Here is a 19,169-nt window from a genome sequence, read left to right as displayed (position 1 = left end):
TTCTCCATCAGCACAGGGTGTAGTCCTTGTTGTTGTTTAGTCGTTTAGTCGTGTCCAACTCTTTGTGACCCCATGGACCAGAGCATGCCAGGCACTCCTGTCTTCCACTGCCTCCTGCAGTTTGGTCAAACTCATGCTGGTAGCTTTGAGAACACTATCTAACCATCTCGTCCTCTGCTGTCCCCTTTTCCTTGTGCCCTGAATCTTTCCCAACATCAGGGTCTTTTCGAGGGAGTCTTCTCTTCTCATGAGATGGCCAAAGTATTGGAGCCTCAGCTTCATGATCTGTCCTTCCAGTGAGCACTCAGGGCTGATTTCCTTCAGAATGGAGAGGTTTGATCTTCTTGCAGACCATGGGACTCTCAAGAGTCTCCTCCAGCACCATAATTCAAAAGCATCAATTCTTCGGCGATCAGCCTTCTTTATGGTCCAGCTCTCCCTTCCATACATCACTACTGGGAAAACCATAGTCCTAGGAATCAAAATAGTCAAGTCAGGAAGCGAGCTGACACTTCCTAACTTGCTCTCAAAGAGTTTCCCAAATGTAATTTTCAGCCCTCCTTCAAAAGAAAAACATATCACTTACAGAAAGCACTGGTGGATGTCAAAGCTTCCAAACAATACAGGAGCAAAACAAATAAATGAACTACAGCAAAGTTTGTGGGGGGGGGGACATATTCCAATATAATAGAATCACATGTGATCTTACTACTATGCTGCCTAGATTAAGTTTGTGGGAAACACAAAGGTTACTGAAGCATGGTTGTTTGCCTCAAAGCCCTCTATCCCTTTCCTGAATCTTTCATTAATGGATGGGTTGGCTCAGAGGAAAAATTTAAAAATACAATATTTATTTTTGTATTTAAAAGGCTGGGGATGGGGAGCTAAAAAAAACACACACACTAGAGCATAGAAACACACTCGTGAAATGAAACTTATTTATTTATAGACATTTCTTTTATATGTTTGTGTTTATTTTTTCCTAACCCAGTGCAAGGAGTTGAAAGAAAATCTTGCTTTTCCCAGGGTGAAAGAATTGTAAAATACATCTATGAATTAAAAATGTATGTCAGGCTTGGGTAGATTCTGTTACTTGGTTATTCTGTTTAATTCTGGCAGCGTTTCCATAAAGTGTATCTATAAATGCCCAGCACCACAGTTACATAAGGAATGAGTAATACTCATTAAAGGCATGCACACAAGTCAGGGCAATTCATATAACTTTCCTCCTGGATATGTTATATCATTATCATGTGATATTAACAGTATCCTAGACTTAACTGGAAATTGTTACTTAGGTGGTTAATAATACAGAATGACTCCTGAGTCCTGAATTCATACCCCCAAAATCTAATACAGTACCGTATACCATAAGCAGATTTTTTGTTCTTATTAGACAAAAGTTTTAGCAGCCTTGGTGGTACAAGAAAACATGAGTTAAATAAGGTTGGAAATGTTTTGTTTTGGTTTTTTCGAGTCACACAAAATCTTCAGATGCAGTGTTCCCACGGTGGAAGTCTTCCTTTTGGCACCATTTTCGCTCATACCTCATCTCATCTAAACATTTTAAAACCATAGGCTTTATCAATCAGTTTTGGCAACATCTCAAGACTTAGGAGATGCTGTGGTTGTATACATATGATCAGTGCTTTTTTTTTCCTTTAAAAAAGTTAAAAATGTTCCTACTCATATTGAAATACTGCCCCTCAATGAGGCCAAATATAATTTCACAAAATGTTTAGGAGTATGTGCACCCCTGTGTACCCCCAGGGAAAAAAGAACTACATGTGACAATTCACTGATGTTACATTTATCTATGAAATCAGCAGCTGATGGACCAAAAATTAGATTAGTAAGCTGTGGTGAAATTTCAGAAAACATTACCGTGTCCAGAGGGTGTTCTGTACAATTTAGTATAATTTACAATTTGGTTTGATTTATGTTGGGGGCAGCAGGACACCCACCTGTCACCCTCCTCTGTCTGGCTCTGTTTAGCAGATTTGGAATGAAAGGTTTCAACAACTTGAATAGCTTGTTTAGCTTATACAGTGGTACCTCGGGTTAAGTACTTAATTCGTTCCGGAGGTCCGTTCTTAACCTGAAGCACCACTTTAGCTAATGGGGCCTCCTGCTGCCGCCGCGCTGCTGGAGCACAATTTCTGTTCTCATCCTGAAGCAAAGTTCTTAACCTGAAGCAACTATTTCTGGGTTAGCGTAGTCTGTAACCAGAAGCGTATGTAACCTGAAGCGTATGTAACCCGAGGTACCACTGTACATAAATCCGGCACTGCAAACGACACTGTGTTGTTCTGGTTTTGCCGATGGGGAAACTGAGGCGGAAGGCACCCACGGGACCAAGGGGAAAAAAACTTAGGATCCCAAAGCAAAGCCCTGCCCTCATTGTAATTTGAAGCCTCCATCATTTCGAAGAATCGCCGGCGTCAAGTTTCGCCCGGCTGCTAAGTAACAGCCTCGTGATCCGCTTCTTGTGCGGGAAAGCGTCGGCTCCTCCCGAGGGTTAAACAGCGTCCCCGGAGCGGCCTCGTAGGGCGGAGTCGGAAGAGCTCCCGGGGCGGAGCGACGGAGCTCCGTGTTGGTATACAAAGAAGCGGCTGCACGTTGTCGAGGGGAAGCCGCGCCCTGTCCTTCAGCCGCTCCCCCTTCTCTGACGTCGCCGCATTCCGCCCTCAAAAGCGGAGGCATCGCCAGACATTCCCCAGACCTGAGCGCGACGTTCCGCGAGAGCTGATGCTGCGCCTGCTGCTCGGCGGATCACAATAGAGAAAAACACAAAAAACCAACCACCTCGCCAAGCGTCCAAGCCGCATACCTCACTCTCCGCCTCCAGAATTTTCGTCGCGATTCTTCTTGTTTTATTTAATAAAAGAACCATAAATTATTATTTTATACCGGCTTTTTTTTACGAAACAATTTAAAACAAAACCTATTGCTGATATTTTAATTTGTGTATATATATATATATATATATATATACATATGTATATTTCTTACTGGGCCTTTTAATTGTTAATATCTGAGGGTTTTTGTCGTCGTTTTTGCTTCCGTCGAAGAAGCGAATTGAATCGCGGAGATCTCAGAATTCTTTTGAATTTTAATTTTTTGTGGGGTGGAAAGGAGCTCCGGAACATCCAAGGTTTTGCCCCCCAGCTTCACTGATCGAGGTAAAAAAAATCTTGGGCTGTTTCAGGGGGTTGGTGGGGGGGATCTGTGGTCATGGGGAGGGGGCTGGTTTGCTGCTGTGGTAGCGAAGGCATGGCAACAGCAAAAAACCCCAAATCGTTCCTTTACGTAAGATTGGGTGTTAAATAATAAAAAAAATAGCCCAGCCAGCGTTGCTGCACCTTTGGAGAGCTTGAGATGGGGAAGACCCAGTAGAAAACAGGCGCTGCTGGTGCAGTCTTGTGACTGATTTGCATTTTTTCCATTTTAAAAATGCAGGGACCCCTCATTATTATTATTATTATTATTATTAGGAAGAGTGGAAGAAAGAAATAGGAGGGAATGGCCAAGGAAAGGATAACGAGCAAGGCAGGGTGGTTAATGTACTGAAAGGGAATGTGACAATCGCCCGACGGGGTTGCATCATTTTCCGTTCCGATGGGGTGGAGTTGGCTGGCTGCCCAAACCTGTACAGAGGTTTGTGTGTGTCAATGTGTCATTTCTGGTTGGACGCAAGTCGATTTTCGTGAACCTGAAACTAGCCTTTGCAACTTCGGGTTTTCTCCTGGTTTAGTCTACCCTTTAAGAAGTCAACCCTTATAATTAAAACGACTAGCTTTAAATGTCTTGCGGGGGGGGGGAGAGTGGAGAACAAGTGATGTATAGGTCGAAATGTTGGGCAGATATGTGTTGTGTTGTGTTGTGTTTTGTGCAGTGCACCCCCTTGCCTTTCCCACGCAGATCTCCCCCAGTGGCGGGGGCTGCCGTGTCGAAGCTGGAGATTATCTTTGTTCTACTCTCTTGTACTTTTCCTTCCCTCGCCATCTCCCTCCTCCCTCCCATCTCTGCTGGTACTTTTCCACTCGCCTGGCTGCCTATGAATCAGCCGCGGTGAGCAGAAGCGGCGGCAGCGGCTGCTCACGTGACCCAATTCGGGAGGACTACTGCAGTATTGACGTTTCCCCCTTTTTTTTTTTTTTTACCTTCACAGACAAGGCAAGTCCAGCAGCCAAGGACAAAAGATCAAGAGGAGCCCAGGCTTGCTGCCACTATCCCAAATAGTTGATTTGCCTGCTTTTAATCCGGTACCCCCAAAAAAGGCATCCTAGATCCCATCATGACCAAAGCTGAAATGGGCAAACTCAACACTACTCCTGATGAAGACAGTAGCAGCTACAGTTCCAACAGCAATGACTTCAACTACCCCTACCCAACCAAACCAGCTGCTATGAAGAGGTCAGAGATGTTTCTGTGCATTGCTTTAATAATAATAATAATAATAATAATAATAATAATAATAATAATAATAATAATAATAAATCATACACAGTCCTCCTCAGATCAATGACGAATCTCTGAAGTGGATTTCAACCTTCATCCCCAAATTTACCTTTTTAAAAAAATGTCGTAAGAATGGCCAGTATCTCAGTTTGCATGTGCAGCAGCAAAAACCGAACCTTTCCCAGACCAAATCTTATTTTAAAATAAACCCATTTGAAATTGGTGGATTACACAATAAAAAAAACAACCACCCCAATGTTGTTTTACGTTGCTTTTTTTTTTAAAAAAAAAGTGATAATACTTAAGTTGCTTTGTTTTCCTTCTTTCCCCCCTCTCACAGCCATTATGTAGACATGGATCCAGAAAACCAAAACTTTTTACTTGAATCTAATCCTGGGAAGAAGAAATATGAAACGGAATATGTAAGCATGCATCATTTATCTTTTTTAGCATTGAGTACATAAGTGAAGACTAGGCTCCCCCCTCCCCCCTGCAAATTAAAGCCATTTGCAAATCATTGTTTCTGAACAAATTATTAACCACCTCCACCACACTTTTCTCTTATTCACAGCGTCCAGGTACTACTTCCTTTGGAATGTCAGTATTTAATCTGAGCAATGCTATTGTGGGCAGTGGCATCCTTGGGCTTTCTTATGCCATGGCAAACACTGGAATTGCTCTCTTTGTGTAAGTATTTGAATGCAGCAGAATTGCAGCATTATATCGTTGATGTTTGTGCATGCTAATATTTTCCATTTGCCATTTTAAAATGTAACGATGCCTAAAATGTAACCATGGAAAGGAAACTTGGGCTCAGTTGCCAAGTGAATGAACACACATTCGAACTCCCAGACTATTTGAACATAAACCAGTTTAATCCCACTGAGACCAGGGATGGATCCTAAGCATCTACCCATTTAGAAACAAGCTCTGTGGAGCTTGTTTCTCAGTGAACCATGCTTGAGATCAGGCTAAAATTAAGCATCCTTGAGAGCCTCAGTTGACGATTTCAGCCGGAAAGTTAAGCACATGTTTAAATCTCTCCTGTTAAAACAAATGGACTCAAAACAGGTTTTTTTGCTGGATTTCACCTGTCCTATCATCTTTCAAAAATAGTTGTAAGGGGAAAGAAATATTTTTATTCATTCTAAGGAAGAAATTACATTACATGTGCATTTTCCAGTGCATTAAGTACTGTTTTCCAGTGCTTTTAAGTATTCCAGTTTCGGTTATTACCCATTACTGCCATTCGTAAATGCATGCTTTCTCCGGTTTAAATGTCATTGCATGCTTCTCCGTCTCATGTGAAACCTCACTTACCCATCCTGATTCCTGGCCCATAGCATCCTGCAGCTTTTCTCTTCCTAGCAGCACAAAGTGCTTGTCTATTTCATCTCTACACTTTCTTGTCAATTTCCCCCCTTAAATTACCGTTTGCCTCAGCCTTGGGATACACACTAATACACCTTTCAGGTTAAAAATTGTATATATTTCATAGTCCTTGGGGATTAAGAAACTGAAGAATAAATTTCTAGGCAAATAGGTTTGTAGCTACGTGCTCACTGGCGTGGAAAACAAGGAGATCGCTTGCCTGTATTTAATACATGCATATTGTGTACAGTATATGTTTCCTGTAGAGGGCAGTGTATATTGAGAACATGTATCCTTGGAAAAGCAAAGCCAGTGAGAGATGGTCATTGTAGCATCTATTACAGTGGAACTCTTATAGCAGGCATAGGCAAACTCCGGCCTTCCAGATGTTTGGGACTTCACTTCCCATGATCCCTGGCTAACAGGACCAGTGGTCAGGGATGGTGGGAATTGTAGTCCCAAACATCTGGAGGGCCAGAGTTTGCCTATGTCTGTCTTAGTGGGGCAAAAATATGGAGATCTAATTTTCTGATTTTTACACTATGAAGCCTTAATAGGAACTAAAGAAATTGCTCCATCCCAGGTGGAATAGTTTAAAATAATATTTATAAAGTTATGTCCCAGTGTGTACAACTATGTGTAAAAAATGATAGGTGCAGGGCTAAATATACACTTCAGACAGAATACTTCTAGGTGAAATATCTTGGGGATTTTTGTGATGGATTCATCCATCATTAGAAATTGATTTAAGAATCCTATGCAAGTACATTTAAAGTTGCATTTCTGTCTCACACAGGCACTCCCAACAGAGAGAGAGGTTCAAAAGCACTTTAAGGCCACCTTCCTATGCACACCTATGTGTGTGTAAAGTCCCATTGGACTTGATAGGATTGCATTATAGGGCATACTTATGTTGAAGCTAGTGGCAGGGAACTTTGTAACGTGAAATCAGTAAATGTGCCTTATGCTGTATGTTTTTAAGGTGGATGCAATGTTATTTTTAAACTCCTTTTTATGTGGCTCAACATATTTACTTCTAAGCAGAACTTTAAGCGTATTCAGAGTCTTTCAACTTACGTTTCTGTCTTCTCTGGTCCTTCAAAATGACTCACTGCCAGTCATTTAGAGATGACCCAAAATGCAGTATGCTGGTAATGTTGCTGTTGCCACCAAAACCAGCTTTAGTGGAAGCACATTTTGGTCTATGGCAGTTGACTCATTTTATATATCTCCCCGTATTGAAATCAAATGGGCTTTGCATTACACTTTGCCCTGCAGTGTGTACCACTGGCATGCATTATGCTGATGGCATTGTAACCAACACAAAGCTGTCCTTTCGGTATGTGTGCATACTGAATTCAGTGTGTTGTTTTATCATACAAAGTTTAAGTTTTATTTATTTTCCATGGAAAACTTAATTTCTCCGAAATGTACTTTAAGGCTGAGTCCTATGTACATAGTAGGTTTGTGTGTGTTGGACTTGCTTCCGAATAAGCATGTTAAGTCTTGTGCTGCTAGTTTTATGCACATCTACATGTGAGCAACTCCACTTAAACACAGGGGAACTTCTGAGTAAATCTGCCTTTGATTGGGCTATTAGTTTAAAGTCTTAAATAGCTCCATTTTGCTTTGGAACATGTAATTTAATTATCAGTGGCATCTTAAAAGGAAAAACAAGTTCCCACTAATATGTCTTTTTGCTATAGAGCGGTTGCTTTGTAGATTTCATGTTGGATGAAGAATAGATCTATATTTTTGCATAGATTTTGTGTGTATGTTTAATGGTATTCAAGTGTACAATCCCAGAAGCAAGCATATTAGCTTCCACTTGAATTTTCAAACATCTCCTATATAGTTTACCTTGATTTTTATCTAGATAGCTGTATTTTTGTTGATTATAATGATGAAATTCTTATTGGTAGAATTTATTTGTCTTATGTAAATGACTCTGCAACAATGGGCATTCACGTTAACATAGCCATGAAGCCAAGTCTAATTGGGGGCAATCTGTAATCAGTTTGTCTATTTAGTTTAGTGGAGTGCTACTCCTTAGATTGCTGGGATTTAGGCATGTGCTGGGTTGCATCCATTTTATGTAAGGAAGTTCAATTCAATAACTGAACAATGTGCATTGCTTGTATCAACATGAGTATTGGATTGAGATGCTGGCATTTTATCATTATAGTTCCAGCGCAGGAGATGCCAGTGTTTAATATTCTGATTAAAAAACCCAAAACTATAACCATTTCTGATTGTCTAAACTTAAGAGTCATGAGCTCCATTTATTTTTGTAAGTACTAAAATGAACAGAAAAGAAAGGGAAGTAACATTTTGCTTCCCCTTTCAATATCTCAGATGTGGAGAACTGTTTGCATAGAAAGGGCTTGTGGTTAACCCAGCATGAGTCTGAACCAGCTTAAAGGCAGGTAATCCACCTTTAGAGGCATGTCAATGGGATCATATGTAATCCTTGTTGGGATAGTTTCTTATAAAGAGCACCACTGTTCTTATTACATTTATTTTTAGAATTATTTCAATATTTTCTTCAGGAATTATATGACCACCTTTAAAGCCAGTTACCATTTTATCACTTGTAAATGAAACTGGTCTCAATTAAGAAGTCAAGTGTGTACTTAAATCTTTCCGGCTGAAATCACTGGGAAGTGCTTTGGCAGAACTGAGCCTGATTTTGTTACCTTTTCTTGTTGCAATTTAGATTATTATTTCAGCCAAAGTAAAAGTGGTTTGTTTATGTGTGTGTTTTTTTAAAGAATTCTTCTGTTCTTCGTGTCAATATTTTCTTTATACTCCGTTCATCTCCTCTTGAAGACTGCCAATGAAGGAGGTATGTTAACATCTACTTGTGACTAAGAAATTCACCTCCCTACACTTTATACATTAAAAACATGTAACTGTAAATTACACTCTAGTAACTGCTCTGTTTCTTGTTGCTGTAGGGTCTTTGCTATATGAACAACTGGGAATGAAGGCCTTTGGCATGGCTGGGAAACTGGCAGCATCTGGATCTATTACAATGCAGAACATTGGAGGTGAGGTTTTTCAGATAAATGTCCCTTTTTACACTTTATAACAGTTTTCTCCTTTGTTCTGATGAGATGAGCTTGTCACACAACATGTTTCCATTAGCAACCTAAAAGCGACACCAAGAAACATGTTTCTGTGGCTCTTATGTGCCATGCTCTCTATATGCATTGATGTACAATATCATTCACCTGCAGCTATGTCCAGCTACCTCTACATTGTGAAATATGAGTTACCATTGGTCATCAAGGCATTTTTGAACGTCAAAGAGAGCACAGGGTAAGTCTTCGAACTGCTCAGCAGAGAAACTGTTAGTGGGAACAGAAATAGGCATTGTAGAAATTTTATCTGATGTCTTCCGTTGAAACGTGTAAGAAGAGATCATGGTTGAGCTCCAGTTATACTGGCCTACTTATTGAGTGGTCTGTTTGACATATGATACGGCCTATAGGAAAGGGGTTAGAAAAAAGCCTTGTTGTTTGACAAAATAGCAGGACATGTAAACAGGATCAGTGTTCACTGAATGGCCAGTCCAATTACTTCTTTGTTCTGAAAATGTAATCAAGCTGTAGTTCCAACATGTTCTTAGAAGCCAGCATGTGTATGGTAGTTTTTTAACACTGCCTTCATACAAAATCTTACTGTATCATCCCATCTTAAATCACTGCAGTGATGTTACTCTTGAATCAGAAGTAAATATTTGGGCACAAGCATTCAGGGACATGAGTTGTGTTTCTACAGGAATTCTAATACCATGATTAGAGTGTGAGATTCCCCCATATTTTAGTGGAGACAATGCTTGCGACCCATTGAAAGTTTGCAATACCTAAACCTCATTGTATTCCTTGGATAGTAAGCAGACTGCTAAGCCACATCAAACTCAATGGTGCTTAGATTCACATAGCTTTCTCTGAACTATGCTCCTTGCATTTTTGAATAGCTATAGCTATAACGATAACAATTATTAATTTCTTTGGGAATAACCGTTTCCCATGTGGTTTCTCTGCCCACATAAAGAGGGTTCTCCACTGGGCATAGCAGTGCTCTTCCATGGCATGTTTGAATACCCATTTGCATGCAAGTACAACTTCATCCCATTAAAGAGTGTGTAAGGCCTCCTATATCCCCCCCTCCGAGTCCTGTGCCATACCACTTAGGAAGTAAACTCTCACTGGACTCAGACTTGCTTCTGAGTAAGCATATTTTGGTTTAGGCTGCCAGTCCTTCTGAAGGTGTTAACTGGAGCTCAGTCTCATTGATATCTGTGGTACTTAATCCAATGTAGTTGCTGTGACCCAGCATAGCACAATCACTTGTGCGCAAGAGGGTCTTTCCTATTGACAGCTGTAGAAAAGTACTCCCAAAAGACAGGGCCTTACAGAAACATAGCCATTAACGGGAACTCACTTGCATTAGGTACTCTGGACCAGTACTGCTGTCCTGTGTTTCTCTATTGCACTGCGATAACAAGATAATATTTTTAAATTATAGATGTGATGACCACGCAGTTTTTCAACTAAGATTTCTTTCTTTTCTTACAGAGAATGGTACCTCAACGGTGATTATTTGGTTATATTGGTATCCTTGTGGCTCATTCTTCCTTTGTCATTGTTGAAAAATTTAGGTAAGTAGGCACAAGTGATATAGATGAAACTAGGGTGAACAAATTGGGAAATAATGGCAGTCCTCTTTGTGCTTAACATGGCACCTGTAATATGGAAGCCACTTCTACATTCTGCTCGGCTTTATTGTGCATGGAGAGCTAAGTGTCACAGCAGTTTCCGAAGCCCTCCTAGTTGATGAAATACAGATATATGCCAATATGAAGGCAATATACTTGAGCATCAGTTTTATACCCATTTACCTGGCTGTAAGCTTTATTGAAGTTGGGGGGGGGTAAGAAAGTATGAAGGAGCAGGATGACACCACCACATTAAATCTAATAGTGTTCTTATTGGATGTGTTGATTTGGGATAATAGAATGGATAGGAAATCCCAGATAATGGCTAAAACAAAGGTGTGTGCTTTCTAGTTGTTCAGTGATATTGAATCAATATATTAATAATATCCATTCCTGTAAATCTATTCTCTTGGAAACGCACTTTTGAGTTGTGCAGACCATGCTACTGAATGTATCATCTCCCAAATGTGTTACAAGGACTAACTTAAAGCATTTTTCTGTTCCAGGTTATCTGGGTTACACCAGTGGATTTTCCTTGTTGTGCATGGTCTTCTTCCTTATTGTCGTAAGTGCAACATTTTCTATGCATACATTTAAGTGTTTAGGATATTTCATTCAAGTGAGATTGCTAGTGACTTCTAATTATGTCCAGTCATTATTTTATAGAACAAATGTATCCCGTGAAAGTAACGGGCAGTACTCTTTGTCATTCTCCGTTAGGTCATTTGCAAGAAATTTCAAATTCCATGTGGATTGGAAAGTGACTTGATTAATGCAACTCTGAATACCACCCTAGAACATCTGTCAACAGCTGCACCTTTTCATGTCTCAGAAGTTAATATAACCAGTGATGACCAGTGCACACCAAAATATTTCATCTTCAACTCACAGGTAAATATTAATATAAGAGGGGGTGGGAGAAAATAATCGGCTACACTAATTAGAAATTTAATTGTGACTATTTTAAAGCCTCATTGATAGCTGAAAAATCCTTTTTCGCTTACAAGAGCACTGTGTACTTGTGGTAAGGTTCAGTGCTTCTTGAAATGTTCTTATGTTAAACAGGATATGACCGTAAGCTGGAGAACATTTTTGTCTTGGGCACAAGCCTGCCAATAACTTAAGTACACTGCTGGCTTTTAACAATCTGAACAATCCGATCCCTATTTAGCAAATGCCTGTGTTTTTAATTTTTTTCCTGCAAAAAAAAAAAAGCCTATTGCCTATATAGATGCATTGTGGGTTCTGAAGCTGTTGAAAGGCCTCCACCACACTCAATGGAGCTTACTTCCAGGAAAATGTGCATAGGCTTGTACTCTAAGTAAGATGCATGACTGGTCCTGCTCCAGACCAAGAACAATTTGTTTGGGGTTTTACACTGACTATTGTGAAGGCAGGCAGAGGCCAATGGGCAGGGATGCCCACCCAATCGTAGTGCCCTCTAGCAGTCTGGACTGGAGGTTAGGATTACAGCCTTTCTGTGCAATCTTGCGCATGTTGATTTAGGTTTAAATCCCACTTTTTTAAAAAATGAAGCTAGCTCCCTCGTGAATCCTTCCCCAGTCTGATGCCACCCCTCTACTGTGGACTATAACTTCCATAAGATCTAGCTAGTATAGACAACTTTCAGGGGTGGGAATTTTAACCCAAAATACCTGGAACGTGCGCTTACTAGCACTGCAGCCTTTACCTAATGAAGAAATATGCTTACAAGTTAATATTACAGAAATATTCATAAGTGCATTTTTATTTTTGTGCTTTTCAGACTGTCTACGCTGTACCAATCTTAACATTTTCCTTCGTCTGCCATCCGGCTGTTCTTCCTATTTATGAAGAACTGAAAGGGTAAGTAAAACTTGCGCATGTTACACGTCAGATATTTTATAGAAACAGGAATGGAAGCACATAATTTCAGAATCGGTAATACATTTTGTTCCTTTGAAACAGGCGAAGCCGCAGAAGAATGATGAAAGTCTCCAATGTTTCATTTTTTGCCATGTTCCTCATGTATCTTCTGGCTGCTCTCTTCGGCTACCTGACATTTTATGGTGAGCAACTTCTGTTTCTGTTTCCTTTTTTTTTTTTTGTACCTAAACGTTCTGTGTACTTTTTGGCCAGACACAAACCAACCAAATTAAACCACCCTTAACGTTAATTTTGGTGGGACAGGTCTAGGAATGTGCTAGTTTCCGATTGAAACCAGTGGGACTTTAAAAGTGTTGTAAGTGCATGTGTGCACTTTGCATCTTACGACTATGGGTGTAATCTCAGATGAGAGCTCTCTAAAGTCCAGTTAACTTATTTGAATATCATTTCTGAGTAATTTATTCAAAGGAGTGCAGACTCGCAGTTTGAAATGCACTGCTAATAAGAAGCAAGTCTCATTAGATTCAGGAGGGTTTGCTTCCAAGTAGAGATGCTTAGGATCATGTTGTAAGGGGAGTGAATGGTCTTAGAAATGTGACTGATGGCAAAACATAGCTCTCTGGTTTTATATGAGAACCAATGCATGTAAATAAGTAGAACAAGTAGGGTTTAGAAGCATAATTGGAAAACTCCATTTGAGAATCAATTTGATACGCATTTAAACAGAGCACAGGGATTTTCCTGTTATATTTATATTTTGCCATCTACAGTAATTAACATTCTATTAAAACACAATTTTCTTTGCAGGAAATGTTGAGCCAGAGTTGCTTCATACTTATGCTGAGGTCCTGGGAGCTGATGTCCTTCTCCTTATTGTTCGTCTGGCAGTCCTGATGGCAGTGACACTTACTGTGCCAGTTGTGATTTTCCCAGTAAGTGACTTAAGTTCCCCCCCCCCAGCTTCAACAGTAATTTGGAAATCAAGCTGATTTAGAACTGCTAATTTCCAGTTGTGATTTTTTAAATAAATAAATCATCCATTTCCTGCTATTTCACCTTTCTGCATCAGTTTTTGTTGTGTATGAAAGGCAAAGAGATCTATTCCCACGGCTATTAAATTGAAGCATTTTAGCTTTAAGCTGGTAGACTTTGAAAGAGAAGCGGCCTAAAAGTAAAGGCTTAAATCACAAGGAAAGTTAACATTGGGAAGTTCACAAAAGAAAAGCTTCCTGCTCTATCTTTCCCTATGCAACCATCTGTGTGACCCCCCCATCCCCCCAACCAATCTTCTGCCAAAGCCTCTCCAAAAAATTGGAAGGCCCTCTTGAACAAGTTGAGATGGAAAGAGGAGGAGGGAATTGTGAACTTTCCTTCTGCAAATTTTCTTAATTCAAACTTACCTTAGGATCCAACCTGAAACCTTTGGCTATCTATAGGTAAAGGTAAAGGGACCCCTGAGCATTAGGTCCAATTGTGGCCGACTCTGGGGTTGCGGCGCTCATCTCGCTTTATTGGCCGAGGGAGCCGGTGTACAGCTTCCAGGTCATGTGGCCAGCATGACTAAGCCGCTTCTGGCAAACCAGAGCAGCGCACGGAAACGCCGTTTATCTTCCCGCTGGATCTATTTATCTACTTGCACTTTGATGTGCTTTCGAACTGTTAGGTTGGCAAGAGCAGGAACCGAGCAACAGGAGCTCACCCCGTCGCGGGGATTTGAACCGCCGACCTTCTGATCGGCAAGTCCTAGGCTCTGTGGTTTAACCCACAGTGCCACCCGCGTCCCGTTGGCTATCTATAAGGGCTAGCAAAAATTCAAAATGGATTTTCCCCACAGGCTATCCCTCTCACTCATTGTTACAATGTTGTAAATATTTCCAAAAGTTTGAAGAATGTACCTTTAAGGTGTTGTTTTTTTAAAAAAATGATTTTAATAAACTTTCATTTATTTTACAGATCCGCAGCTCCATCACACAGTTGTTGTGTTCAGGGAAAGAATTTAGTTGGTGGCGCCATACTGCAATTACAATGGCTCTTTTGGTATTCACCAACATTCTCGTGATCTTTGTTCCCACAATTCGAGATATATTTGGATTCATTGGTAAGGGTTCTGTTGTTCTCAGTTCTTCTTGCTGTCATTTTCTAAAGCTTTTTTTAAATAAAAAAAATCAGAATACTGTAATAGAAATGTTGACCATTTTTATTAACACAGGTGCCTCCGCTGCTGCCATGCTGATTTTTATACTACCATCTGCTTTCTACATTAAGCTAGTGAAGAAAGAACCAATGAAATCTGTTCAGAAGATTGGGGTGAGTAAAGAGAAGTGCCCATTATTATCATGCTTGTCTAGCTCGATCAGTAGAATCGAAAAACGCCAAGAGCTATTTGGCTGCATGAGCAGAGTGACTATCAAGCATGCTAGTCATGAAAGAACAACATTGAAACATTTATGTATTTATGGAGAATTAGGTTGCTGGAAATGTATAGCTAATATAAGACGACTAAGGGAGTTCTTGAGTTCTTATCAAATTCTTAACTAGCAGCAGACATTTTATCACGGATTCAAAGGGAATAACCATCAGTGTGTAAAGGAACTGTACAATAAGCCCGAGTTCCTTGATAAGTTTTCACAGCTACATCTCCCACAACAGAGAAGGCAAGATGTGTTTAAAGTGTTGTCGTCTTGGTTTTGGGAAATGCAGCACTGGAGAGAAGACTGTGAGCCCCAGCTGTGTATACAAGTTCCCTTACGTGTGCATAATTGGCCCTTTTCTTTATCAGGTTCTATTTGTTTCTGGCAAAATCCTTCAATATTTTTTTTATATAATGTCTTTGTAGGCTCTTCTTTTCCTGATCAGTGGCATATTTGTGATGACTGGAAGTATGACCTTGCTCATTCTAGATTGGACCAGCAATGCTTCTTCTAATGGCCATTAGCTATCTGCTTTGGACTCCAGTGCTTACAAAACCATCTACTGAAAAACAAACAGAACTTCTTACCCACGTTTGCAATTCTGCTTCCTTTCCAAATGCAGATTCTTTGATGCTGGTTCTTCTGAATGGAGAATAGGTGAACTTTTTTTTAAAAAGATACTATTCTGCACTATGGGAATCGATATTAACATCAAACCACCTGAATCTTTGGCTGAGGGAAGTGACTATTTATTCCATTCCAGAGAATGGACAGCTCTCTCTGTAAAATTTTATCAAGCCATGTTTGGCTTTTGTCATTGTTACTTGGATATTTTATTGTTTTACTTGAATGTGCCTAATGGAAACAATTGATGTGAGAATTAAGTTAGTTTACATCAGGAGGGTAAGCTAACCATTGAAAGTGAATGAGAAAAACACTATTATTTTTGTACCAAAAATTTTATGGACCTCAAAAGCACTATTTTGACTTTAAGAAAATGTTTTGTAAGTTGATGATCCAAATAAGGGTAAAAAGAAATCCATAAAACTGTTTAAGCAGAGTTCTAAATTCAACATGTTTTGCCTGCCTATAGAGGCATATCCTTAAAAGTATATTTTTGGCCATATGAAATTATTTTTGAAACCTATTATGTGAAAGGTTGATTAATTTGAAAGACTCAAAACTGTTTAATGATTTCTACACATAACTTAGTTATTCTAACCTAAAACCAAACAAATATGTTAAGACAACCCCATGGCAATATTTCTAATCCAACCAACATAAACCACCACACCCTTTCAAGTAGCTATTTACTCAAATTGTCATGTTTTTAAAAAGATTTCATACCATTAGAATGGATGATGTATTAAAACAATTTATATGTAGCAATGTAGCAACCAATCCAATTAGTGCTACAACCAAACAAGACCCTTGAAATTAATGAGGGATGCATAGGAGCAGTATTTGGCAAATTACTGCAAGTACAATCCTAAGCATTTTTCTTCTTGAGGTACTCAATAGTGCAATTATATTAAACAAATGGGCTATTATTATTATTATTATTCAGTTGCAGGTACCAACCAAATCATGTTGGTCATTTGCCATTAATGTGGAGTTCACATGATCCAGCGACAATTTTACACATTTTAGCTTTTGCTTTTGTTTTTTTGAAACAAGTAAAAATGAGGTCCTACTATCGTTTACTAGCAGTATAACAGTATTCACACACTGTACGATGTTTTTCAATAACCAGTTTTCATCCATTGTTGGATTTTAAATTATTTTATGTTTTTGTTCCTCTCTGACAATGTGATATTCCTAATTGCATATAGTACGCCAGGATTTGGTGTATATGGCAAAAGCTCTCTTCATAAGGCAACTGGGATTCCTAATGCAACGGATATTGTACAGCAGTCTTTTTAAAATTATTATTATTATTATTATTAAGACTTGATGGGACTACACTGTCATCTCAATTTTTCTGATATAGGCATGTGCTGTTTGAGCCTTAAGTAGTTTGCTTTGAAAAGGAGGTGGTAATTCTGTGGTCACTGAGTGCTTGATCCTTCCCTGTTTGCAAAGAGATCACCATAGAGCATTAAAGAGCCCTTCCTCTGTGTGCATTTGGCATACTGGGGACATTACAGGAAATGGAAATTCTTCCATGTGCTTACCATATCCCGTCCAGCCCCTCTAAACTAGGTTAAGGTATACAAGAAGAACATGGTACACATATACAGACCAGTGGGGCCAGGGCTTCACACCCAGTGCAACTGAACCAGTTGTGCCCCCCTAAATTCAACTCTGTACAGACTTTTCGTTCCCCATCTTGCCCTACAAGTATATCGCTGGGCAGCACTTTTGCTGAGTGGGGAGAATAACTCTGCTCTTATTAACACTCCATGGTGATAAATCTGTGTGTCGGTACTACACCTGCATAGGTAAGGATCATACACTGTGTTTAGTTACTATGCATGTTCCCTGCATTATTTCCATCCCAGGCTGAAGAGATATTGTACTTTCATAAGAGCACACTCAGCACCACTTAACAGACACAGATGCTGCTGGAAAGGACAGTCTGAAAGAATATGACAGGCAGAGTTTTAACAGAGAAGTCCTCAGTAGACTGCTTTCCGCTATGTTCATTTGGCATAATAGTTTAGAAATCTAATTTAGCTGATTTCAAGCAGTAGTTGAGTTATGAGGGTCAAATCGTGGCATGCAATTAGCTAAACAACACTGGCTTTTTTCCTTTTTCTTTGAAAAAAAGTTTTTTTTAATAGTTTGCAGATTACTGCCACTCTGTCCCAGGTTTTCACAATCTGGCAGTGCAAACCTTTTTGTTTTGTATTTCTGCATGGCAACTGCCATCCCCTAAGGCTGCAATCTTGATTCCATGGAGGTCACTATCAAGAGAAACCTGCCTTACTGAAAAGTGTCTACTTTTTTTCCCTTTACAAGTTACAAATGGCTTAACATTTTGAACTCAAGCCATTGTCCTGGGCAGGGCAATACGAACTGTACTTGAATAACAGTCCCGATAATCTCTTCTGTTAGAGAAACCAGGTAACCAACAGCCACACCCATATGTGAAACTTTGCTTTGGTCTGTACTTAAAACACCCAAACAGAGACCATCTTTGAGTTTTCAAAAATCAATCATTTTCAAAGCAATGGCTTGGTATAATGTCAGATGCTGTTTTTATTGGTTTATATCTCAGAACCACCACTGGCTTCGGTGTAATCCATTATACATCTGTGAATGGTATAATGAAAATGACATCTCTCTTTCCCTGCAAATTAGTCTAGTGGTACTTGGCTTTCATATTTTGCATACTTCTGAAAGCTGATAAGATGAGCCTCTGTTAAAATGGCAGCTCTTCCAATTTAAGCATTCATGTGGTTCTTGTAAAAAATACTAGGATTCCCGTCAAGATATCAGAATGGTACAGGGAACAAATGACCATTTTTTCCAAACACCCTTGAGAGCGTTTGTAACCAAGAAGCTAAGTTCATTGGTTCATCTCAACAGCTGGAAGAGTGGCAAAAGTAACAGAAATTACATGACTGTACTAACTGTTGCATTTCAAAGGAGTCATTGCTGGATCAGAGATACCTCGACAGTACACTGTGAATCATGCAGTTTAGTGTCATTCAGTAACTAAAGAGGTCTACTGCCTGACCTTGCTGTGTACCACTAGGCTATATTGATTTCTAGTGTCTGTTGTAAACCTGTCTCTTTAGAGGTTTCATCGAAGCTCACAGTTTCAGTATTAAATTAAACCACTGTTTGTCACCTAATTTTTAAATTACTGTCTTCCATGTTATTTCATTCATAAAATGTAACATGTTATTTATAGAACAATAACCTGTTGAAGTTAAAACCTATTTTTCAGTATTTATGGGTAGCCTTTGTATATAAACTGTGTGTGTATATATTGTAAGTATATTGTATATAATGTAGGTTGGGAGTTTGTGTTTATGTATATAAGCTTTCGTTACAATTCATGGCTAATGCATTATGTCCATGACTCATTCCTGTTATGCATTCAGTTGAAAGAGCCATCAGATGGAAGTCTCTAGAGAAATAATTACGGCTCCACAAATGAAAATCCTGTGCCCTCAAATTGTCTAAGGACACAAGAACATTTAAAGACCAGGGCTGGCATCTAAAAGTGTTTCCAAGGACGTGATAGTCCAATGAGGGGTTCCCCTCCCTTTGAACCACACACAACATTGTACACTGATCTGAAACTTCCCTTGCTTTCAAAAGCAGTTTGCTTTGTGGGATGGAAGCTGTGATTGTTCTTTCAGAAAAAGAAGTCTAGATTCATGCAA

At 39.5% G+C, this 19,169-nt stretch overlaps 1 protein-coding gene across 3 annotated transcripts; it reads left to right on the top strand.

Annotated features, from left to right (window-relative positions):
- The first annotated feature begins 2,626 nt into the window (after nt 1–2,626).
- On the top strand, nt 2,627–18,640 carry SLC38A2 (solute carrier family 38 member 2). Of its 3 annotated transcripts, XM_081928060.1 has the most exons (16): nt 2,643–3,182; nt 4,172–4,416; nt 4,802–4,883; nt 5,033–5,148; nt 8,604–8,677; nt 8,790–8,882; nt 9,072–9,153; nt 10,416–10,498; nt 11,062–11,120; nt 11,276–11,446; nt 12,321–12,400; nt 12,503–12,603; nt 13,229–13,353; nt 14,375–14,519; nt 14,631–14,728; nt 15,258–18,640. In XM_081928060.1, exons 2-16 carry the CDS (start codon nt 4,298–4,300, stop codon nt 15,354–15,356), a joined length of 1,527 nt encoding a protein of 508 aa, XP_081784186.1. In that variant the 5' UTR covers nt 2,643–3,182; nt 4,172–4,297; the 3' UTR covers nt 15,357–18,640. The 3 variants fall into 3 exon arrangements, with proteins under 3 accessions (XP_081784185.1, XP_081784186.1, XP_081784187.1); XM_081928059.1 differs by having other exon boundaries at nt 2,627–3,182; nt 14,375–14,728; XM_081928061.1 differs by lacking the exons at nt 2,643–3,182; nt 5,033–5,148 and having other exon boundaries at nt 14,375–14,728.
- The last annotated feature ends 529 nt before the right edge of the window (nt 18,641–19,169 follow it).

This window comes from Podarcis melisellensis, assembly GCF_964234715.1.
Source record: "Podarcis melisellensis genome assembly, chromosome: 10".
NCBI classification, from domain to species: Eukaryota; Metazoa; Chordata; class Lepidosauria; order Squamata; family Lacertidae; genus Podarcis; species Podarcis melisellensis.
Note: the sequence above shows the minus strand (reverse complement) of the source record. Positions and strands in the feature narration are given on the sequence as shown.

Bases quoted from the DNA above. Each gene is read 5' to 3' on its own strand.
- SLC38A2 (XM_081928059.1), top strand. From the start codon at position 4,298: ATGACCAAAGCTGAAATGGGCAAACTCAACACTACTCCTGATGAAGAC. The intron at 9,154-10,415 runs GTAAGTCTTCGA...CTTTTCTTACAG, and splicing joins AACGTCAAAGAGAGCACAGG to AGAATGGTACCTCAACGGTG. The intron at 14,729-15,257 runs GTGAGTAAAGAG...ATGTCTTTGTAG, and splicing joins AATCTGTTCAGAAGATTGGG to GCTCTTCTTTTCCTGATCAG.